The 24,649-nt window shown below is 40.1% G+C and overlaps 2 protein-coding genes across 8 annotated transcripts in view; one reads left to right on the forward strand and one right to left on the reverse strand.

The window, feature by feature from the left end:
• TP53INP1 (tumor protein p53 inducible nuclear protein 1) overlaps window positions 1-24,649 on the reverse strand; it is a 154,911-nt gene that overhangs the window by 87,538 nt on the left and 42,724 nt on the right. The window contains exon 3 of the mRNA XM_078441808.2: window positions 850-995. The gene's annotated coding sequence lies outside the window, so the exon portion shown is untranslated. The remainder of the gene's footprint in view (window positions 1-849; window positions 996-24,649) is intronic.
• The window catches only part of NDUFAF6 (NADH:ubiquinone oxidoreductase complex assembly factor 6), a 30,979-nt gene continuing 16,519 nt past the window's right edge, over window positions 10,190-24,649 (forward strand). The window contains exons 1-4 of one of the 7 annotated variants that reach the window (XM_060610934.2): window positions 11,455-11,538; window positions 17,741-17,844; window positions 22,859-22,981; window positions 24,384-24,510. In XM_060610934.2, the coding sequence (XP_060466917.1) occupies window positions 22,926-22,981; window positions 24,384-24,510 (183 nt within the window). In that variant the 5' untranslated portion in view covers window positions 11,455-11,538; window positions 17,741-17,844; window positions 22,859-22,925. Of the gene's footprint in view, window positions 10,438-11,454; window positions 11,539-17,740; window positions 17,845-22,858; window positions 22,982-24,383; window positions 24,511-24,649 lie in introns of those variants that run through there. The other 6 variants (XM_060610932.2, XM_060610931.3, XM_060610938.2 and 3 more) reach the window with 6 other exon arrangements.

Raw genomic sequence — 24,649 nt, forward strand, 5'->3', positions numbered from 1 at the left:
AAGTAAGTATTGATAAAGTCTGACTAAATACAAATATATTACAAAATTTCTACATGGGAAGATTTTACAGGAAAAGTCAAAGCCACAACAAACTGGGAAAAAAAGTTGTGATCTATGTCCCAGACATAGGACTAATCTCCCTCATGTACACAGAGCTCCTACAAAGCAATACAGAAGGCCTGTAACCTATAGAAAAGTGAGTAAAGCTTATGAAAAGACAGTCTACAGGAAATGATATAAGAGTAATTCTAAAACTATGAAAAAATGCTCATCTTCCCTCTGAATAATAGAAATGTAAATTAAAATTATACTGAAATACTACTTTTTAACTTATCCAATTGGCAAAAATGTCAAAACTTTTGAGAGAACTGGGTTCTCTCACATCTAGTAGGAGTGCAAATGCCATAAACCTTATCAAGGGAACTTAGCAGCATCTATCAAAAACACAATTTTGACCCAGAAATTGTACTTCTGGGAATTTATTTATACATTAGCATACAAAAGTAATGTACAAAGCTAATAATTTCAGTGCCAGTTGTCACAGGAAATGAATAGAAAAAAAAACAAGTGTTTCCCACTAGAAGACCGGTTAAATTAACCAGTATGTACCTATAAAAAATTGGTGAAACTCACTATGACCTTCTATGGAAATACCTATAAGAGAAATTATGCTAATGTCATAATGTGAACAATATACTATCTTTTATATGAAAAGGTGGGGAGAGAGTAGAATCTATGTTCATATTTGTATATATGTATGTAAATAAAGGAAATGACTGTATTAGTATTCATGGCCATATAATGAATTATCCTAAACCTTAATGGGCTAAAACAACTGATATTTAATACCTCAGGGTTTCTGAGGGCCAAGGATCAGGAAGCCGCTTTGCCGGGTGGCTCTGGGGAGCTGTGGCACAGGGTCTCTCATGCAGTTGCAGTGAAGTTGTCAGGGTTGCAGTTCATCCGAAGGGGCTGGAACATCCACTTTTAATTTTCTTTTTTTAATGTTTAATTTTTGAGAGAGAGAGAGAGACAGCGCGCATGAGTGGGGGAGGGGCAGAGAGAGAGACACACACACACACACACAGAATCTGAAGCAGGTTACAGGCTCCAGGCTCCACACTGTCAGCACAGAACCCGTCACTGGGCTTGAACTCACAAACTTCGAGATCATGCCCTGAGCCAAAGTCGGACGCTTAACCTACTGAGCCACCCAGGTGCCCCAAAACTAAACAGATGCTTCAATACAGAGAACAAACTGGTGGTTGCCAGAGGAGAGGTTGGTGGGGGTAATGGGTGAAATATATAAAGGGGATTAAGAGGTACAAACTTCTGTATAAAATAAATGAATATAGAGATGAAAAGTACAGCACAGGAAATATAATCAGTAATATTGTAATAACGTTGTATGGTGACAGATGACGACTATACTTACCGTGCTGGGCACTGAGTAATGTACAGAGTTGTTGAATCACTATATTGTAGAACTGAACTAATATAACACTGTATGTTAACTGTGCTTAAAAAAAAAAAACAAAAACAAAACCCAACCAGCTCAGCTTCAAGGGGGTGGGGAATAGACCACCTCTGATGAGAGTAGCTGCAAAAAAATCTGTGGCCATATTTAACACAGGAATATATTACTTATTCCAAAAGAATAAAAATGTTCATAAGTAAATCTTAATGATATGGGAAAATGCATGTTATACTGTGATAAGCAGAGAGCAAAACTGTACACAACTTATGATTTATATCTCTACCACCATTGTCTCCTGGCTTCCCTGCTGCCTCCCTGACTACTCTATTTTTAGTATTTTTTCCTGTCTCCACTAGAGATAATGGCTCAACTCAAAATGCTTAAATAGTAAGGAATATGGATTCTTTCACATAACAGAAAGTTAGGAGGAAGGCAGCTCCAATGGCCGAAAATGCATCTACTGCTAATGTCAGCAGGGCTCCAGGGCCAGGTCAGCATTTCAGCTAGATGCTCCACGCCAGTTTCCCTCATGGCTGCATGATGGCTGCTTCAGTCACGAGCATCACATTCAAAACTGACAACATCCAGAGGAAGAAGAGGTATGTGCCTTCCTTGTGTCTCTCTGACCCCTCATCTCTTCATTTTGAAAAATTTTAAATGCACAGAAAAGTTGGGAGTGGTACAATGGCGACCCATATACACTCTACCTAGATTCAACAACTGATGACATTTGCCACACGGCACAATTGCTTAGCCTCCCACCTTCACTCTTTTTCCTGTATCATTTGACAGTAAGTTGCAGACATCATGACACTGTACACCTACATGATTCAGCCTGTATTTCCTAAGAATATATATGTCTCCTAAAGATCCACAACAACAGCATACTTAAGACAAATTAACAGTAACTCCCTAATATCACTTAATATACAGTCTATGTTCAAATTTCCTCATTAGTCCCTAAAATATATTTTATAGCTCATCTTTTTCAAACCAGAATCCAATCAAGTTGCATACACTGCATTTGGTTTTATATTTCTTTGGTCTTTTTTTTTTTTTAAGTTTATTTATTTTTGAGAGAGAGAGAGAGACAGAGAGAGAGAGACAGAGTGCAAGCAGGTTAGGGGCAGAGAGAGGGGGAGACACAGAATCTGAAGCAGGCTCCAGGCTCTCAGCTGTCAGCACAGAGTTCGATGCGGGGCTCGAACCCACAAACAGTGAGATCATGGCCTAGGCTGAAGTCGGACACTTAACTGACTGAGCTGCCCAGGTGCTGTGATATTTCTTTGGTCTTTTTAAATTTAAAACATTCCCCCAATTCATTTCTCATGACATTGTGTTTTTCTTTTGAATTATTCTGATATATTTCCTCATGATGCCATTTATCTTGTTCCTCTTATCTTTATATATCTTGTGAACTTCAAAATTATATTTAGAAGCTTAATTAGATTTCTGTTAAACCTTTTTGGCAATAATATTTCATAAGTGAAATTGTATATTGTACCTTTATTACTGAGGCAAATTTCTCAGAAGCCCCACAGTAGACTTTTTCTTCAGTGTCATTGACCAGAGCAGGGAAACATGCACTGGCCTGGACCAATCACTGGTGATGGGAGTGGAAACACCATGCTTAGGTTCTTTTGTAAGATGTACGTCTGTGGGCTGAGGATGGTATCTGGCTCTTCTAAGGGAGGAAGGGGAATACATGTACAAAAAGGGTTCTGCCAGGTGGAGGAAGCAGGAAGCATCCTTTCTCTGACCCCTTCTGTGCATCAGCAAGTTCCGCTGGTGCTACCTTCACCACATGATATTCACCCACTTTTCTCCATCTCCACTGCTACACCTGTCCACGTCCCCAACAACACTGGCCCAGGCTCCAAGCAGAAGCTCCTAACCAGTCCTCCTGCTTCCAGTCTATTCTCCAAATACGCACCAGAGCTGTCTTCTAAAATCTGGGTTTTTGGATTAGGCCAAACCCCTGCTTTAATCCCTCCAGGGCCTTCCTCGTGCACTTAAAATCCTTAATTCTCAACTTGGCCTACAAAAGATCACAGCACCAAGGTTCCTGCTTACCTCTCCATTTTCACGTGGTCCACCCTCCTGCACATTCGGTAAATGCCAGCTACAAGGCTTTCACTCTTTGAATGCGCCGGACCCTTTACTGATTCGGGGCTTGTGCACATGCAGTTTTCTTTTGTGGAACACTACCCCCACCTCCATGCACACACACACTCTTCGCCTGGTAGCAGAATGCAGTAGTTGTTACGGGCTCGAATTGTGTTTCCCCCAAATTCATATGTTGAAGTCCTAACGAACCTCCAGTACCTCAGAATGTAACTGTTATTTAGAGATAAAGTTTTCAAAGACACAATTAAAGTAAAATAAGGTCATTAGGGTGGGCCCTAATCCAATGACTGGTGTCCTTATAAAAGATAATATGAGGACACAGATATAGAGGGAAGAGCATGTGAAAACACAGGGAGAAAGTGACCATCTACAAGTCAAGGAGAGAAGCCTCAGAAGAAATCAACCCTGCTGACACTTTGATCTTGGACATCTAGCCTCTAGAACTGTAAGAAAATAAACTTCTGTTGTTTAAGCCACCTGGTCTATGGTACTTCATTACAGCTGCCCTAGCAAACTAACACAGCAGGTAAGCAGGTAGACTGGAACAACCTTCCCAGATGTAAATCCTGACTCTGCCAAATACTAGCTGTGTAATTTTGGGCAACTTACTTAACATTTTCATGTTTTGGTTCCCTTTTCCATAAAATGGGGATGACAACAATAGCACCAACACAGTGGCAGCCATCCAGTCTTCCCTAGACTGAGGGGTTTCCCGGGATACAGGACTTTCAGGGCTAAAACCTGAACAGTCCCCCTGAACTGAGCATGGTTGTTGTGAGACGGAATTAATATGGGCAGCACACTAGAAGAATGCCCAGCACGTGGTAAGCACTCAATAAGTAACAGGTTTGGCACTATTATTATTATTATTTATCATATTTCATATCTCTGTTTAACTGTACTTTCTCAGAGATACTTTTCCTGACTCCATAATCTGGATTAGGACTCGCTATTAAATTTTTTCATAGTATAAAGTTCATTTTTTTTTCGTTAGTGGTACCCCAATATCCATTCTCCTCATTTTCAGTAATAATAGGACCCGTGATTTCTAACTGGGCACATGGCTGCCTGGAATAAAAACTACTTCCCAGCTTCCCTTGTAGAAAACTAAATTCTGACTAATGCGATATGAGCAGATGTGACACATGCAGATTCTGGCTTGTACCCTTAAAGCAGGAGATTCTTAACCCAAGGAAGTTGTGCACGGAATTCATGGAGTCGGTGAACTGGAATGGGAAAAAAATTACAGCTGTGTTTTCATGAATGGCTAATGGAAATTTAGCATTTGCTTCAATTAGGAATACAGGCAACGAAGCATAAAAGTATTAGCAGTAACTATGATCTTGTCACCAAATGAAATCACAGATGTTTTCATATCACATAATAGTTTTGTAAATATCTAATATATCATGTTCATCACCACTATGAAATTTGAAATTAGACTCACTGCAACTCTTATTAGTTAATGCTTAATGAAGCACATGCATTGCTATATGCCATGGCATAGAAATGACTTCTTTAAAAAAATTTTTTTTAACATTTATTTATTATTGAGAGACAGAGAGAGTGAGCAGGGGAGGGGTAGAGACAGGGGGGAGACACAGAATCTAAAGTAGGCTCCAGGCTCTGAGCTGTCAGCACAGAGCCCGACGCGGGGCTCGAACTCATGATCTGTGAGATCATGACCTGAGCCGAAGTCAGTCACCTAACCAACTGAGCCACCCGGGCGCCCCAGAAATGACTTCTTATTTATTTAATTTATTTAATTTGAGACAGAGACAGCAAACGCTTCCTCTCAGAGGGAGAGGGAAAGAGAGAGAGAGAATCTTAGCCAGGTTCCACACTCAGCACGGGGCATGGCATGGGGTTCGACCCCACAACCTGAGCTGAAATCAAGAGTCAGATGTTCAACCAAATGAGCCCCACCCCCCCCCACCCCCCCACCCCCCCCCCCCCCGCCAAACCAAATGACTACTCTCTTAAAGAGAAGGGCATCTTGCCCCTTCTGCTTTCACTCTTGCTGCTGGCTGCCATGTGGAACTAACAGTGGGCCATCCTGGACGTACAGGTGAAGGCTCCACTCCTCAGATGGTAGAATGAGCAGACTGCAAGAGCCTGGGGCTCAGCGATCTTGGAATCTCCAGGCAACCTGAGACTGCTTGCACCCAAACTGCCAGAGGACTCAATGTCTACTTTGTCTGCAGCACTGTTATTTTGTGTCTTAATTTGAGCAGCTGAACTCATAACCTCATTAACACAATAGCAGTTATCACATTTTGTAATTATATATTTATTTGTGATGACTTTTTGTGTAAATGTCTTTACTACTAAAGAATAAAGCTCGGGGCGCCTAGGTGGCTCAGTTGATTGGGTGTCCGACTTCGGCTCAGGCCATGATCTCGCGGTCCGTGAGTTCGAGCCCCGCGTCGGGCTCTGTGCTGACAGCTCAGAGCCTGGAGCCTGTTTCAGATTCTGTGTCTCCCTCTCTCTCTGACCCTCCCCCGTTCATGCTCTGTCTCTCTCTGTCTCAAAAATAAACGTTAAAAAAAAATTAAAAAAAAAAAAAAGAATAAAGCTCTTTGAAGACATGGAACATGTCTATTTGCTTACCCTAGAATCCTGGTTCCTGGTACAGTGTAGGAACATAATAGACTTTCAATAAATGCTTTAGAATGAATGAAATAATAGCATAATAAATGTTTATGACCATGTTTGGCTATTCAAATATTATAGAGGCAATATATAAAAACAAGCAAAAAGCCTATGCACAGAGAAAAGGTTAGATCTAATACCAAAATGTAAACAGTAACTGTTTGAATTATTGGTTTTAGCATGATTTTCCCCCTACATTTGCCTATATTTTCCATATTTCCTTTAATCATATATATGTATAGCATTAAAGAATATGTGTGTGTGTATAATTAAAGAATATAAAGTATATACATATATATCATTAAAAGAAGTCTAAAATATATAGGCAAATGTGTGTATGTATGTATATGTATACTATATATATTATATATATACATAAATATATATATATAGTGTGTGTATGTGTGTGTGTGTGTGTGTGTGTGTATATATATATATATATATATATATATATATATATATATATATATACATATATATATATAATGAAAAACATGTAACAAAACAAAATGGACCAAAAAGTCGGTTGATCCCTGAGGGCCTTGGAGAAGGAGGAGAAAGTGTGTGGAGTATTTTTCTCCTGGGAGATTTAACCAGCTGTGGTCTGGTGTAGACCTTCTCAGACCATTTAGATGCTCAAGGTGTCATGTAAAAGCCAAAATGCCAGACTGACTTTTAACAGAAGGAATGAAACTCACTTCTTGGCAGAGGCCATGAAAAAAATGAGAGGGGGAGAAATATTATGGGACAATAAGGCATAGCTCTTTAAAATATAGCAATCAACCACAGGACAATCTTTATTGAGCTAAAGCTTGGAAAGAAATGTTATTATATTTCATCCACAATTACACAGATGGAACACCTCACCATGGAGAGTCATATATTCAGAAAGGATATAGTGAGCAACTGTCACAGCTAAAGGCCAAGTTAACAAATTGTGCCTCTATGGTTATTTACTTATAAAAGTCAATTTTGGAGTTAAGCACTGAGGTTTTGCCTTGATTGCAATCTTGACTGAATGAAAGTGTATGCCTATTTCAAATATATTCGTTTTGATATCAAGTAATTAGACTAAGGAAATATTTTATGTGCTCATAACTCTAAAAAATTAATTTCAACGGGCACCTGGGTGGCTCAGTTCGTTGAGCGTCTGACTCTTGGTTTTGGCTTAGGTCATGATCTCATGGATTTGTGGGTTTGAACCCTCCATTGGGCTCTGCTCTGACAGCGCAGAGCCTGCTTGAGATTTTCTGTCTCCCTCTCTCTCTGCCCCTCTCCTGCTTGCTCTCTCTCTCTCAAAAGAAACTTAAAAAAAAACATTAATTTCAAGATTAGCAAATAACAGATGTTCTTATAAATGTTAGTTGGTGACAGTGTGTTATCCACAGCATAATTTTAAAAGTCCTTAATTTTTCCTCTACTTCCATTAATTGGAATTCTGCCTTAAAGTTTATGTATCTATAGGCTCATAACACTTTTAGTATGCATGACTTTGATTTGCATTAATTTGTGATTACTAGAAATGGTATTTTTCAATACAGATTGATTGGCCTGGAAGTGAGAAAACTAAATATGTCCATCAGACAGATATGAAACTGGGTAATGGAAATAAAATAGAAGATAAGTTAATAATAGCTAATGGTAGCTGTTAAAGAATAGTTTTTAACAAAACTGTAGAAACATGACTCTCATACAGCTATAAAATGAAGACATGTCAAAAATTTCATTTAAAGAGTGCCTCTTGATCTTAGGGTTGTAAGTTTGAGCCCTATGTTGGGTGTAGAGATTACTTAACAAATAAAATATTAAAAAAAATTTTTCATTTAACTCATTAGTTAGTGTGGGAACCAGTAAGACGTTGCAATCAATTCAAAGAAATAATCAAAGTACCAGACTATATGGGCAGTCAGGAATGCTTAAGTAAATCTGCTTAACACATACGAAACTGGTCAATATCCATAGAATAATAACCAACTGAAACTCCTATGAACATAATTTGTATGTTTATGGTCAAGAATAATGTGCACTGTTGTCAATATTCTGTAACTTAGAGAAATGTAAAATAGCTCAAAGATGATGAAAGGCACCAAGAACTCTTAGACTCAAATAACCTGAACAATGTCTAGCTTACCATTGGGACACAATCGTTTTGCTCCTTTTAAACTCTTTTGTTTTTTAATTTTTAAATTATATTTTAGAGAGAGAGAGAGTGTGGGAGCTGGGGAAAGGGGCAGAGGGAGAGAGAATCCCAAGCAGGCTCCAAGCTCAGCATGGAGTCTGATGCAGGGTTCGATCCCACGACCCTGGGATCATGACCTGAGCTGAAATCAAGAATTGGCCACTCAACCAGCTGAGTCACCCAGGTGCCCCTAAAAAGTCTTTCTTAATGTTTTCCGTACATAGCTGACTTGTGTTGAGTGCTATTTACGGGCGAGACACTGCCTAGGTGCCTTAAATACATCAGCTCATTTAATTTGTACAAGAACCTTATGAAGTAGGTTTTATTATTATTTCCATTTCGTAGGGCAAGTATCTGAGGCACAAGAAAAGGTAAATCTGTCACCAAAGGTCGCAGAGATAGTAGGAAGTGGGACCAGGATCTGAATCCAGGTTTTGTATCAGCTACAAAACCAAGTATGTGAGTATGTAAAGGAAGAGAAATTGATGGACCTGATCAGTCACATTACATTAGATATAGAAGAGGGAAGACAGAAGGATGACTCCACAGTACTTCCCCTGGTTGTGAGAAGGGAATTACTGTCCAGTTAAATAAAGAAACTAAAAAGGGGAGTTAGTGGACTTTGAAGTCATGGCAAGATGTCCAGATGGAAAATTCCAGCTGGGCAGGAGATCAGAACTAGAGATGTAGATGCATGATTTTTTTTTTCTTTTACATATCAGGCTTAAATTGTGGTATCAAAAACACTAATAGTGTGTGTCTGTCAGAGCTAAAGAGAGAGAAGAGAACATTATGAAGGAGGGACTGAGGTCCTGCATAGGCTGCAGAGGCAGTCTTGGCAGTAAAACCAAAGCAGGGTTAATTGGAGAGAGTTGGTAGGACCATGCATACACTCCTTTGGGTTTAAGGAGAAACATTAAACTGGAGTCACAAATGCAAATAGGGTTGAGGCTGAAAAGTAAATAGAGGGCATATATCACGGAAGGGCTTTATCCAATGAGTAGTAAAGGCTGTCAAGCAAGCAAGGATCATGATCGGATGTACACTTTTTTTTTTTTTTTATGTTATGTTTATTTATTTTTGAGAGAGCGAGATAGAGTGAGAGCAGGGGAGGGGCAGAGAGAGGGAGACAAAAATCCGGAGCAGGCTCCAGGCTCTTAGCTGTCAGCACAGAGCCCAACGTTGGGGCTCGAACTCAGGGCAGTGAGATCATGATCTGAGCTGAAGTCGGACGCTCAACCGACTGAGTCACCCAGGCACCCCCGGATGTACACTTTAGAAAGAACCAGCCTGGCTACTGCATGAATAGACCGGGCAAATCTGGGAGGCAGGCGGTATCACTGGGATCCAGAGGTAGGCAGAGATGGATGGCTTGGACCAGGTCAGGTCATGGCAACTAGACCCAGCTTTAATATTTGAGAGACTGCGGGTAAGAGTACCAAAGGAGGCTCACATACTATGTGAATACTGAAAAGTTATAAATTAAGCTAGTAAACTGTCAAATAAAATATTCTCTATCCTCCTACCTTGATAAATACATCTTCAGAAGGACCCGGAAGGAAGGAGGAGAGACAGCGTGGGGTCCGCCGATTTCGGCGGGGCTTTTCTGGAACCCACAAAGCAGAAGAGCGCGGCGGCGACGACCCAGATGCAGAGGAGCACAGCGACACCTGGCTCCCTTCCGAGCGGCGTCCCCAGGCCGTCAGCCCGCCGCTGAGAAGTGGGCGGGTGGACCTGAGGAGGCGTGGCGGGGTCGGAGGGCACGCGACGTCGGTGTCATGGCGGCCTCCGTGCTGGGTTCCACCTGCGGCCCGCTGCGGCTCGGCATTACCGGCCTGTGCCGCCGCCGGCCGCCCCGGGGCCTGTGGGCTCGTGCGCGGCGGCTCCCGGGGCTCGCGGGGTCCGGGCGGAGCGTGGCCGCGGCCAGCGGATCGGGCGCCTCGGGCACCGACCGCTATTGCATGGAGCTGCTGCGGTGAGCGAGCCCGGCCTGCGCTGGCAGGTGGTCCGGGAGTGGCCCGGAGAGACCCGGGTGGGCGCGGCGGGACTCGGGGCTGGCCGGGGCGAGCCGGTTGGCGGGGACTGAGGCCACCGGAACTTTCGCGCAGGCCACGAAATCGTGGCAAAACTTCTCGTCTGTCACCTTGACTGAACCTTAATTTTTACCTAAACCTACTGCACGCACAGCTTTGTAAAAGTTTGACGGACGACTAGTAATTTTTACCTGAGTTCTTCTGTGTCAGGCACAATGCAAAGTACAAGTAGTTTACTTAATCTTCTTTACAGATTGTGATGCACAAATGTAGACCTACCGTTTAGGGTTATGAGGATTAACGCGTTTAGAACAGGGCCTGGCACAAAGCAAGGGCACAGTTAGTACAGTATAAGCCATTATTATCTTTTTTAATGGATGAAGATACGAAGGTTTAGAGAGATAAGGGAATATACCAGAGGTTGAGTAGAATAGTCTCATAAAGTTAGGGCCTAATGACAATTTTGTTCAGCCTTGATAACACCGGAAGGACTTGGCGCATGGCAGTCGCTGTTAATCATGCGCGGAATCATTAGAAGAATCAGGTCACCAGGTGACCTAGTGAGTCTGGGCAGGGGCCAGTTTTGGAATTATGCCTGACTGCAAAGATCAATGGCTTAGCCTCTGGTGCCCTTCTGCCGCCTTTGACTTATAACCTTGGTGAAAGGCTCAAAAAAGTACCTGGTCTGAAGAACTTCTGGGAAATGCTAGAATAATTAAGCTACCTTGGATTTGACTGGACTAGTAAATCCAAATTTTTTATATTCAATTTTAGCAAAATGTAGCATAACAACAGAATTCTCATGCATTTCAGCATTTTGTTTTGTTTTTAATCACTTTTTAAAATAATGTTTCTGCCCTATTTGTGGATTACTTACAGGGGAAACAAGATAACAATAGTGGAAATCAGAGCAATAAGCCAAAATTCCTAAAAAGTTACACACATTTTTATATATTTTAAAGTATAATTTTTTGATAAACACAAGTTATCAAAATGTATACCGCCCATATCCACTTACTTGTTCAGGGCAATTTTTGACACCAGGAGCGTCCTAACTTCTCTATCCGGAGGTGAATAATCACTCTTCCTAATTTCTTATGTATTACTATATTGAAGTAATAGTATCATCACTATGTTATAGTATATGTATATATAGTTATTATACTATTCTTTTAGTAATAGTTTATGGGTATCACATGACAGTTTTCTCAAATATGTATTCACAAATGGGCAGATACTTAGTCTGTCTATGTAGATATTTGAGTGGAATGGAGCCTTCTGACTAGTGATTTATTAAAAAGCCTGGATTTCACAGGCATACTTCATCTGCATTTATTAATCCTAGGTTCATCATTTGGAAAAGTTGCATTAAAATTCAGCTATTTGCTCTTTTGTAAATTTCTACTCCTATGTTATAGCCTGGTTATGAGGGTTAAATGCGATGATGTATGTAAAAATGCTGCACATAACAAACGCACAATAGTAGTTTCATTCAAAAACAAAATGAAACTTGAAAGGAAGACTGCACTTTCTGAATTCAGATTGTCCATTAATCTTTGAAAAATTTGGCCTCTGAAATTATTCATGCAAGGTTGTTTTGGACATGTATCTTATGCAAGGCTTCCAAATATTGGAAAAGATACCAGGCCAGAAATTCGGGTTAGCCATCCAGAGCTCTGCTAGGAATCTAGGTTCCTGGGAATATCTCAAACCTAATTTACATAGGCATCTTGGGGCTTGTTTCTGAGGAACCCCAAGGCTGCCTCAGGCTTTGGAATTAGTGCTATAAAGGGGTAAAGAGATGTTAGTGAGGATGTCTGACAGTGCACCTGTTTTCCATCCTATCTCCACCTCATTGGAGAACCACTTTTTTTGTGCTTCAGTGGCACAGGTCCGTGGAAATAGCACAGCAGTCCTGACAGCAGATATGCTTATTTATCATATGTCTGTGTCTCCCTACCAGACTGAGGTCTATACCTATCTTCAGTGTCTAGACAGTGCTGGTGCATAGCGGGCCCTGAATAAATGTTGCAATTAGTGAATGAATGAAATGCCCTATTGCTGTATAAAACCATCATAGTGTGGCATTTCTATCTGAAAGAGTTCAATAATTAGACCTTGGTTGGCTACTTAAGATATCCTTGTATACCAGTAATCAGTATTTATAACACTGATCCTGAGTGATGAAAAAATGGTTAAGTAATCAGTATATCTTACTCAATATAAAGAAGTTGGTAATATTGTTAGAAAAATTTCCAACCAAAATTAAACACACACACACACACACACACACACAACACAGAACACAACAACTTTACAGAGAAACCCTTATTTGTGTAGAGTATCTTATTTCCCAAAGGTTGTTACCATACTAGTATGTCTTCATTTTTCATTTCCCTGTAAGAAACCTGATGTACTTCACATATTGATTATTTTTAGGAGATATGAAACAGGTAGGTTATCAAGCCTCATTTTGGAAATTAGGAAATAGACGTGGCGGATATCACTTCTGTCAGCTAATTGGATAGAAATTAAGATTGTAATCTTGATTGCTATTCAGTGTTTTCTCTCTGTTTCATATTAATTTCCGAACACTTTTGACGTTCAGAGACTTTTAATATTAAAATTTAATTTTAAAACATATCTATATGTATTTAAAAGTATAAATTAGGGGCGCCTGGGTGGCTCAGTCAGTCGAGTGTCCAACTTCAGCTCAGGTCATGATCTTGCAGTTTGTGAGTTCAAGCTCCGCACCAGGCTTGCTACTCTCAGTGCTTAGCCTGCTTTGGATCTTCTGTCCCCACCTCTCTCTGTCCCTACCCAACTTGTGCCCTCTCTTTCAAAAATAAATAAAACATTAAAAAAAATTAAAGTATAAATTAGAGAGCTGTTTTGCCCACACTGTCCATTTTGTAGCTGAAACCACTCATGGTGAGATTTTTTAGTAGAGCTGTTTTGTGATAGATAGCAGGGTCACTTGTGATCCCTTCCTTTTGTTTACGTGGAAGTTGGAGGAAATTGTGAAGGGTGTGGCTAGAAGAGGTTTAAATTCTGTTAGGAAGATAACAAAAAGTGAACCAGTTGAAATCTGGGAGTAGTCTAAATTTCAGCATCTAAACTCCATGGAATCAAGTTGGACCTAACTTTATTTAGTTTACTGTTTTATAGGAAATAATGTTATAATAAAGTTCCAGTGTATTATAGTGAAAGTAGCCTTGTCAATAGGCAGTCATCCTATGATGTATATATAATAAGGACTATGCTGTTTTAAACTTTTTATTTTGAAGCAATTTCATTACTTTTTAAAAAAATTTATTTATTTTGAGAAAGAGGGAGAGAGAGTGGGGGAGGGGCAGAGAGAGGGAGAGAGAGAATCCCAAGCAAGTCCCGTGCTGTCAGCGCAGAGCACCATCCCTCTCTGAGCTTGATCCCATGAAGGCGAGAGCATGACCTGAGCTGAAAACAAAAGTCAGACACTCAACTGATGGGAGCCACCCAGGCACCCCTGAAGTAATTTCAAATTGACATAGAAATTACAGAAATAGTACACAGAGATCCAGTATACTGTTCATCCAAATTACCTCATTGTTAACATTGTGAACATTTCAGAATAAGGTGTGGACACGATGTCCCATTACCTCCCCTTAATATTTTGGTGTGCCTGCCTGCCTGCCTGCCTTCCTTCCTTCCTTCCTTCCTTCTTCCCTCCCTCCCTTCCTTTCTTTTTCTTTCTTTTTTTAAGTTTATTTATTTTGAGAGAGAGAGAGCGAGAGCCAGAGCATGAATGGGGGAGGGGCAGAGAGAGAGGGAGAGAGAGAATCCCAAGCAGGTTCTGCTCTGTTAGCACAGAGCTTGACGTGGGGCTCAAACTGACGAACTGTGAGATCATGACCTGAGCCCATAAAATGCTTAACCAGATGCTTAACCGACTGAGCCACACAGGTGCCCCTAGTGTGTATTTCTTAACCCAGGGTTCCTCTCCCATATAACTATAGTACAATCAACAAAATCAGGATATTAAAATTGATCCAATTTACTGTCAAATCCACAGACTCCATTCAAATTTTGCTGATTATTCAATTATTTCTTTCATATATCTAGGATCATATGCTACATTTAGTTGTCAAATCTCTTTACTCTTTTCTAGGCTGAAACAATTTCTCAGTCTTTCCTTATCTTTCATGAGTGTGACATTGTTTTGAAGAGAGCAGGCCAGTTACTGTGTAGAATGTCTCTCAGTTTGGGTTTATTTAATGTTTCCTTATGATTTATACCTTTTTGGCAGGAATATTACAGGAATATGCTGTGCTTTTCTCACTATCATTTCAGGAAGCACATGATGTTGATTACCCTATTTCTGTGGTGTGAACCTTTTATTACTTGGTTGAGAAGGTATCTTCTGGGTTTCTGCCTTGTAAATTTAGTTGATGAGAATATTAGTGTATATTGGGCTCGGAGATTACACTGTGTCTCTATGTGAATATGGATAGTTAGCATTTACCTACATGTATCTGTCTACTTTCTCTTGTTTAAAAAAAAGGAAAAAAAAGGGGCAACTGGGTGGCTCAGTCGGTGAAGCGTTGGACTTCGGCTCAGGTCATGATCTTGTGGTTCATGGGTTGGAGCCCCGCATTGGGCTCTGTGCTGACAGCTCAGAGCCTGGAGCCTGTTTCAGATCCTGTGTCTCCCTCTCTGTGTGCTCCTCCCCTACTCATACTCTGTCTCTCAAAATATCAATAAAAATTTAAAAAAATAAAAAATAAAGAAAAAAAACTTTAAAAATGGGGTTATAGAAGGTCAGCAAAGGGTGGGTTTGAGATTTTGGGTGGGTTTAAGTGGGCATTTTGGCAACATGGCTTCTCCTTTGGCATGTTTAACTATGATGTTTAACACATCCTTGCAGTTGAAGACACTTTTATTTTTATTTTTTATTTTCTTTTTAAGATTTATTTATTTTTGAGAGACAGAGAGACAGAGCACAAATGGGAGAGGGGCAGAGAGAGAGGGAGACACAGAAGCCAAAGCAGGCTCCAGGCTCTGAGCTGTCAGCACAGAGCTGACACGGGGCTCAAACTCACAGACTGTGAGGTCATGACCTGAGCCGAAGTCGGATGCTTAACCGACTGAGCCACCCAGGTGCCCCTGAAGACACTTTTAAAATACAATTCTCTCCTAATGATGCCTTGAGCCCTGCCACTCGATGGGAGAATCAGCAGAACCTGTAGGATCTTATTTGGAATTGACATTCTCTATTGTCATTTTGTTCCTGTTTATTTTTAAATTTTCTTTTTTTTTCACTGGAAAGGAATGATGATGTTCAGTTTTAAAAGGTAAAAGTGTACAAGTTGCTTTGTTACAATACAACTAAATGTGTACACAAAGGAAAAGAAAGAATGTTAATTAGTAATAAGTGTTTTGTGAGGAGATACTTCACAGCATATGTAAATATTCTATCAAACTTTTACCCATTTAACATTTTAAGACCTTTATTGATGATTTTTGTCTGACTCAATTACTTTGTTATCAAATGAGGACTTAAAAAATATTTCATCATGTCTTCTAGACTTATCAGTTGGCATTGTATGGTTGTCGGGTTTTTCCCTTCCCTTCCTATTCATTCATACATTTATTTATACTGGTATGGGCTTATGGTGTTCTATTACAATGTCACTATCATTTTTTTGATGCTCAGATTGACTCAGACTTGGCGAATGGGAACTTTGTCAGGCCAGTTTCTTTTTCTTTCTAATTATTTTTAAAATTAATTAAAACATTTTTTTTTATTTTTGAGAGAGAGAGAGAGAGACCATGAGCGGGATGGGGGAGAGGGGCAGAGGGAGACAGAGAATCTCAAGCAGGCCCCATGTTTACTGCAGAGCCGGATGGATGCAGGGCTTGATCCTATGACCCTGGGATTATAACATGAGCCAAAATCAAGAGTTGGACGCTCAACCGACTGAGCCACACAGGTGCCCCTGTCAGGCCAGTTTCTTTGTTGTTTTGACAAGTCCCTCTACTCTGAACGTTTCATTACTTTCTGCTCAAGATGTCTCTGGCCTATCTGGTATTTTTCCTGCCCCAGCCCTGGACTTAGTCATTCCTCCAATGAGCCCTCGTTTCTTTCAGTAGAGAATGGTATTTAGAAACCAAAGGTCTAGGTGTTAGGTGTGTTCACTGATACTGGGGGCTTAGGAGATATCATTGCTTCCATGTTCTCTCAGCAGATGCTGCTAGGAAACATAAATATACACACACACCCACACTCCTATATTATTTTCTGTTTTTGTGTCTTATCTGTGTCTTTATCTATGTATTAAAGAGGTGCCTGGGTCGTTCAGTTGGTTAAGTGTCTGACTCTTGATTTTGGCTCAGGTCATGATCTCATGGTTCGTGAAACTGAGCCCCTTTTTGGGCTCTGTCCTGCCCATGTGGAGCCTGCTTGGTATTCTCTCTCTCCCTCTCTCTCTGCCCCTCCCCTGCATGTGTGCACTCTTTCTCTCAAAATAAATAAATAAACTTAAAACAAACAAACAAACAAACAGTGAGTTCATACCATTACTTGCTGGGATTACTTTCTTGAGTAGTCCACCTCAGTAGCTCATTTGAATTCTTACCAAAACCACAGTGACTTGGAGACAATTAAAATTATAAGTACTATAGGGGCACCTGGGTAGCTCAGTTGGTTGGGCATCTGGCTTCAGCTCAGGTCATGATCTCCCAGTTTGTGAGTTTGAGCCCCGTGTCAGTCTCTGTGCTAACAGCTCAGAGCCTGGAGCCTGTTTCACATTATGTGTCTCCTTCTCTCTCTGCTCCTCTCCCACTCGTGCTCTGTCTCTCTCACTCTCTTTCAAAAATAAATAACACATTAAAATTTTAAAAAATTATAAGTACTACATAAGTAAAAATAATAGAGATTATTTCTTTTTAACTGGTCTGGGATTGGGGGCAGATACATTTTTGTAATTATAAAGAAATAAGTAAGAGATTTCAGGCCTATTTTTTTTTAAATTTTTTTAACGTTTTTATTTATTTTTGAGACAGAGAGAGACAGAGCATGAACGGGTGAGGGTCAGAGAGAGGGAGACACAGAATCTGAAACAGGCTCCAGGGTCGGAGCGGTCAGCATAGAGCCCGATGTGGGGCTCGAACTCACAAACTGTGAGATCGTGACCTGAGCCAAAGCCGGACTAATTCTGGTCAGCATTTTTTTTGTGTGTACAGTTTAGAACGTGAAAAGTAAGGGTCTTTTTTTTTTTTGCCTATTTGTTATAGGAAACGAGACTACGAAGGCTATTTGTGCTCCCTGCTGCTCCCTGCAGACTCCAGAAGCTCTGCCTTTGCACTGAGGGCCTTCAATGTGGAACTGGCTCAGGCTGGTATTAAATACCTTCAAAAATTATTTGCAAAAATGGTGAAAATATTTAATGCTGAACAATAAAGAAATATATTTATAATTTATATGCTGGATGTGTTTAAGGTCTCCGCTGGTGATTTCTTTGTCCTTCTTCTAGTTAGGCTTATCAATTAAATTCCAAAAATAAACCAGCTAACAAACTTAACAATTCTGGAACTACCATTCTGGAATTTTAATTTCTTTTATCTAAGGTTATTATAAAACTATGCAATTAACATTTATGTTTGTCTGTTAGTTGAGTAGGTTAATCACAGTCTCACTGTTTATAGCAGTTTTCAAAGCACTTTTTAAATGACGTTTTAGCTTTAACGTGAAGTAGGCAATAGAAGTAATTATAGCAAACCCAGGTCTTAGATCATGCTAACTCGCTTTTGTCTAAAAAATTACAAAGGAAGGAAAGAGCCTTCTTTTTCTTAGAATGAAAGATCATGGGCTGACGTAACATGAATTGGAGGATGGAAATGTGGGAGTTGAAGTGGTGTGGCTTTGGTCTTCTCAGTAAATTAGATGGAGGGCTCAGACATTAAGAGTGAGGGAGCAGGGGAGGGTTTGAAATCTCAAAGAAAGTGCAAATTTTGGCAGGGCTTCTCCAGTGGATAGGATAGGAAGTGAGCTAGGAAGGAGTGAAAGGATGTGAGTAGAGCACTGAGGCACAACTGAGGTGAGACACTGAATCTGCACACAGTCTGATAGATTCTGGCTGTATTTTTGTTGGTGTCTTTCTAGATGTCACGAGTCCATTTTTTTTTTTTTTTTTACCTTATCCTTTTTCAGGCATAAACTGAACATCTGCATCTTCAGCACAGTGTAGCAGTAAAGAGTCCCCATTGTGATCTTCCATTATCGCTTTACAGTGATTACAATTCCATTTTTAATGAACAAACCATTAGGGTTCTCCCTGAATTGTCTGTCACCTTGTAGGAGTGTTTTGCTGCTGCTTTACACACACAGTCTTGTTCATTCATTCATTCATTCATTCATTCAATAAGTATTTGATTATCTCAGATATGCTAGGTACTGTTTTAGATCCTGGAGTATAACACTGAATAAAACATATAAAGCCCATGTACTCAAGGAACAAAACAAGTACTGTGTAATGTATCAGATAGAAGCAAGTACTATGGAAAAAAAAATTAAGGGGGATGGGGAAGGCTTGGTGTTGCAGGGGTTCTGATTTTACAGTGGTCAGGAAAAACCTGAGAAGGTAGCATTCGAGCAAAGATTTGAAGGAGGCAAGGGAGTAAGGTATGTGAGCAAAGAGTATTCTACACAGAAGGAACAGGAAGCACAAAGGCTCTGAGGTGCAAATGTACCTGATAAAAGGCCAGTGTGGTATAGCAGATGAGGGAGGAAGGGCATGGGAGGTTAGTTTAGAGGTATCTGGGCCCGAAAGGCAAGGTCTTGGAGACCAGTGCAGTCACTTTGGCTTTTACTTGGAGATGGGAAACCATTGGAAGGTTCTGAGCAGAAAAGGACATCAAAGCTTGGTCACATTTTTAAAAGATTACTCTTGATATTTATTGAGAATAGACCATATACCACCGGGATCTGAATACTAAACATTACTAAGAGACCCACCCACCACCAAGACCATTAACAAAAATAACTTTTCATGTGGAAATAATTGCACACACACAAAGGTAAGAATAGTACAAAAAATACCCATAGACCCTTTCGTTAGTATTCTGCCACACATGCTTTGTCGTTTTGTCTATATATTTCATTCTATGAATCATTTTAGAGTACCTTCACTACCCATGGCCCTTATCCCTTTAATCTTGAGTATGTATTTCACAAGTGAGAATATTCTCTTATGTAACCACAGTAATCAATTTGAGTAAATTTGGTGTTTATACAATGTTTAATCTGTTTGGTTTCCAATTTTGTCAAATGATCCAATGTCCTTTATGGCATTTTTTTCCCCTTCTGTACAGGAGCCAATCTAGGATCATGTATTGCATTAATTTTCATATCTCTAACCTTTAATTTGGAACATTTTCACAGCCTTTGTCTTTTATGACATTGACATTTTTAAAACAATACTTTTCCTTTTATTTTTTATTTTTAAAATACTTTTAAAAATTAGAATGTTTCTCATTTGGAGTTGTTTTGTTTTTTGTCATATTATGCATTCCTAGTCTAATACTACTAAGTGATGTATGTCCTTTTCAGCAAATCATAAGGAGGTATGAAATATCCATCTGTCTCTTATTGGTGATACTAATTTTGGTCACAGTCAAAATATTAATATTTTTTCCTTGTTAAATGTGAGTAGACATTTTAAGACCATGGTCCTCATCAGAATTTACCTCCTAGATGGGCAACAGGTACATGAAAAGTTGCTCAATACAACTAACATCAGGGAAATGCAAATCAAAACCACAGCAAGATAACACCTCACACATGTTAGAATGACTGGAATCAAAAACACAAGAAATAACAAGCATTGGCAAGGATGTGGAGAAAAGGGGACCCTTGTACACTGTTGGTAAGAATGTGAGCTGGTGCAGTCACCATGGAAAATAGTAAGGAGATTCTTCAAAAAATTAAAAATAGAACTACCCGGGGCGCCTGGGTGGCTCAGTCGGTTGAGCGTCCGACTTCAGCTCAGGTCACGATCTCATGGTCCGTGAGTCCGTGAGTTCGAGCCCCGCGTCGGGCTCTGGGCTGATGGCTCAGAGCCTGGATCCTGCTTCCGATTCTGTGTCTCCCTCTCTCTCTGCCCCTCCCCGTTCATGCTCTGTCTCTCTCTGTCTCAAAAATAAATAAAAACGTTAAAAAAAAATTAAAAAAAAAAATAGAACTACCCTATGACCCAGTAATTCCACTTCTGGATATTTATCTGAAGAAAATGAAAACACTGGCTTGAAAAGATATCTGCACCCCCTTGTTCGCTGCAGCATTATTTACAGTAGCCAAGATACAGAAGCAACCTAAGTATCTGTTGATAGGTGAATGGATAAAGAAAATGTGTAAATATACATTAGAACATTTTTCAGCCATAAAAAAGAAGGAAATCTTGCCATCTGTGACAAGTTGGATGGACTTTGAGGGCATTATTCTAAATAAGTCAGACAAATATATGATCTTACTCATGTGGAATCTAAAAAAAAAAATCCCCAAAATTCATAGATTAGACTGGTGGTTGCAGAGATAGGGCGTGGGTGTAAGAGAAATGGGTGAAGGTGATCAAAAAGTATAAACTTCCAGTTATAAGTAAGTCATGAGGCTGTAATATATAGCATGGTGACTATATTATATATTTGAAAGTTGCTAAGAGAGTAGATCTTAAAGGTCTCATCACAAGAAGAAAAGGATTAGTAACTGCATATGGTAATGGAGACTTACTGTGGTGATCATCCACAGTTCATACAGATATCAAGTTATGTTGTACACCTGAAACTAGTATATGTCAATTGTCTTGAAAAAAACCTTACCTCCTAGATTTAGCATGCATTGGTTACTCCTGCCTGAATCTAACAAGGCCATTCTTAATCAGTAGTGGGGAGATGGTATAATAATTTTCTTTTTAAAAATTACTTTGTGAGTGAATAAATTTATTTAAATGGACATACAGTAAAAGTCACTTTTTGTGGTGTACAGTTCTATAGGTTTTGAAACATGCGTAGAGTCATGCGTTCACCATTGTGGTCATGAAAAAAGAACAATTCCATCAACCCAAAAAATTCCCTCACGTGCCCCTTTGTAGTCAACCAATCCCCTCCCCCATAATCTTTTGCAAGTCCTTCTGGTTCCGTTATGAGTTGTGAGTGTGCACAGCATAAGATACACTACTACTCCTTTTTTTTTCTTTTTTAGAGTTTGCGAGTGAGGGAGAGGGATCAGATGAGGGAGGGGTGTAGAGGGAGAGAGAGAGGGAGAGAAAGAGAGAATACATAAGCAGGCTCCACGCTCAGCATGGAGCCCAATGTGGGGCTTGATCCTGGGATCATGACCTGAGCCAAAATCAAGAATCAGACGCTCAGCTGACTGAGCCAGCCAGGCACCCCTAAACTACCACTTTTTTGAGCCATAATTTCTCTATTTGTAAATGGGTATATTGGTAATGACCCTGTGGGTATGTAGTGAGGACTGAGATCAGATAATCTCTGGGACAGTACCTAGCAAAGGGCCTGGCACTCGTAGACATTTGGTAAATGTTACTTCCTTCACTGCTTCCTCTAGAAAGCCCCTGGCTCTATTTCCTAGGTTCATCTCCAGACTTACACATAATTTTACCATCACTAATCTAATGAAGATTGTTTTTCTTCTCTTATGCTTACTTTTAAAAACGTTTTTATTATGGAAAATTTTTGAATATATATAGAATTGGAGAATGTAGTATAGTAAACTTCCATAAACCCATCACCCAGCTCCACCTGTTACTAGCTCATGGCCAATCTTGATTTTTCATCTCTCTCCCCACCTACCCCATCCTCACCTCCAAGTTATTTTGAAGTAAGTCTCAGATAAATTTTTCCGTCTGTAAATATTGCCATATGTATCTCTAAAAGATAACTCATTTAAAAAATAACTACAAAACCATTGTCCAACATTAAAAATTTAATAATTCCTTAGTATCATTAAACATCTAGTGTTCAGATTTTTCCTAGTTTTCTCTTCCTCTTCAAATCAGGATTCAGATAAAGTCCACATACTGCAACTGGTTCATCTATCAAATTTCTTTTAATCTAATTGTCTGCCCCCACTCTTTTTCTTGGCAATTTATTTCTAGAAGACGATCTCCTATTTTTGAATGCAGACCTTGAAAATATTGGAAGTAACTTGCAGTTTTATTTAGGAACCTCTTAATGACAAGAATTTGATTGATATATAGCTTCAAGGAAAAATTAAAACAAATATACAGAGTTAAACTTCGTTTTTGGCTGAATCATGTGGTTATGCAGTCACAAATACTGATTTTGAGACTGTGAAGGAAGAGTGCATTTATTAAGGTTTTTGAATGCTGTTTACAGGTTAAGGACTCAGTCTCTGAGAAAACAATTGGACTGATGCGAATGGAGTTTTGGAGAAAAACTGTGGATGACATATACAGTGACAACCCACCCCAGCAGCCTGTGGCCATTGAGCTGTGGAAGGTAAAAGCAAAATGCTACTTTAAAAGAATTCTTAACGTATATTCATTTTTTGAGAGACAGAGACAGAGTGTGAGTGTGGGAGGAGCAGAGAGAGAGAGGGAGACACAAAGTCTGAAGCAGGCTCCAGGCTCTGTGCTGTCAGCACAGAACCCGATGTGGGGCTCGAACTCCTGGACCATGAGATCATGACCTGAGACGAAGTCAGACACTTAACCGACTGAGCCACCCAGGAGCCCCACAAAATGCTACCTTTAATTTGTAAGTGTTATTTGAACATACTTAAAAAAAATTATTTTTAATGTTTATTTATATTTGAGAGAGAGAGCATGTTTGGGGAAGGGGCAGAGAGATGAGACAGAATCTGAAGCAGGCTCCAGGATCTGAGCTGCAAGCTGTCAGCACAGAGCCCAATGTGGGGCTTGAACTCATGAGCAGTGAGATCATGACCTGAGCTGAAGTCAGACGTTTAACCGACTGAGCCACCCAGGCACCCCTTGAGCATGCTTTTTGATGCATACAATTTGGCTAGTGGCTATGGGGAATCTATCCTGAAAAAATCTTAGGCTCATGTAATGTTCAAAGCTGTTAGTTTTGATAGGAATTTTAAATCATCTGCTAATAACCTGCACAGATCTTTGCTGAATTTCTTTATTAAAGGAAAAAAAACAAAAGAATCTGGTCCCTTTGTGTTACCAACTACTTATTTGTTTTCCACATATTTGGTTGTAGAAATTAAACACCATACATTTTAGAAAATGTTTTATTTATTTTTAAGAGAGAGAGCATGAATGGGGAAGGGATGGGGGTTGGGGGGCAGAAGATCCAAGGCAGGCTCTGAGCTGTCAGGACAGAGCCTGATGTGGGGCTCAAACCCATGAACTGTGAGATCATGACCAGAGCTGAAGTTAGACGTTCAACTACTGATCCACCCAGGCACCCCAAACCCCATACATTTTGAAGCAGTGGCAGGTTAATTGTTCTATTTGCCCAGCAGCTCCTTATTCTAGTGCTCCAATCCATTCTGTGGGCTGTAGAAAAACGCATACTGATCTTTTGTGAAGGGAGACTTGCGATCACCATTGTCCAGACACAAATGTAAAACTGCCTTGTTGCATATTCATTGATGAATTTTAAGTATTAGAGAATGGAAACTTATGGGCTGGAGAATTATTCGGACAGCTAGATGTATACAGTGAATAGTTTCACATTAAAGCAGTTATATGGATCCCTCATTCATAAACAGCCACGCAGAGTTCTGAAATGTGCTGCACCATGACTGGAGGAAGGGAATTAGGTGCGTTTTGTCACTGATCTGTGTCCCTACTGTAGTGTGATGAGTGCTAAAAGACAGGTTCTGTAACGGAGCCACGGACAGGCCTGACAGGGGTGCCCCTCTTCTCAGGTCTGTGTACCAGCAGAGGCAGGCCCCGTTCCTGGGCCCCCGACTGACTTCACAGAGCCCCAGTAAGGATGGAAAAAGCCAGGCCCCCCCAAGTCTGGGACTGAGAAGAAAAAGTGGATGGGAAGCTGTGAGTATTAGATTAGTTGTTTATCTCTGTTTACCTCACTTTAAGAACCTCAACCTTGGGGACTCCATTTAGAGAAAAATTTTCTCTAAAATCTAGAAAAACTATTCTTTTACACTCAGACATCCCCGCAGTGGGGGTT

The sequence above is a fragment of the Panthera onca genome, chromosome F2, assembly GCF_046562875.1.
Source record: "Panthera onca isolate mPanOnc1 chromosome F2, mPanOnc1 haplotype 2, whole genome shotgun sequence".
Lineage (NCBI taxonomy): Eukaryota > Metazoa > Chordata > Mammalia > Carnivora > Felidae > Panthera > Panthera onca.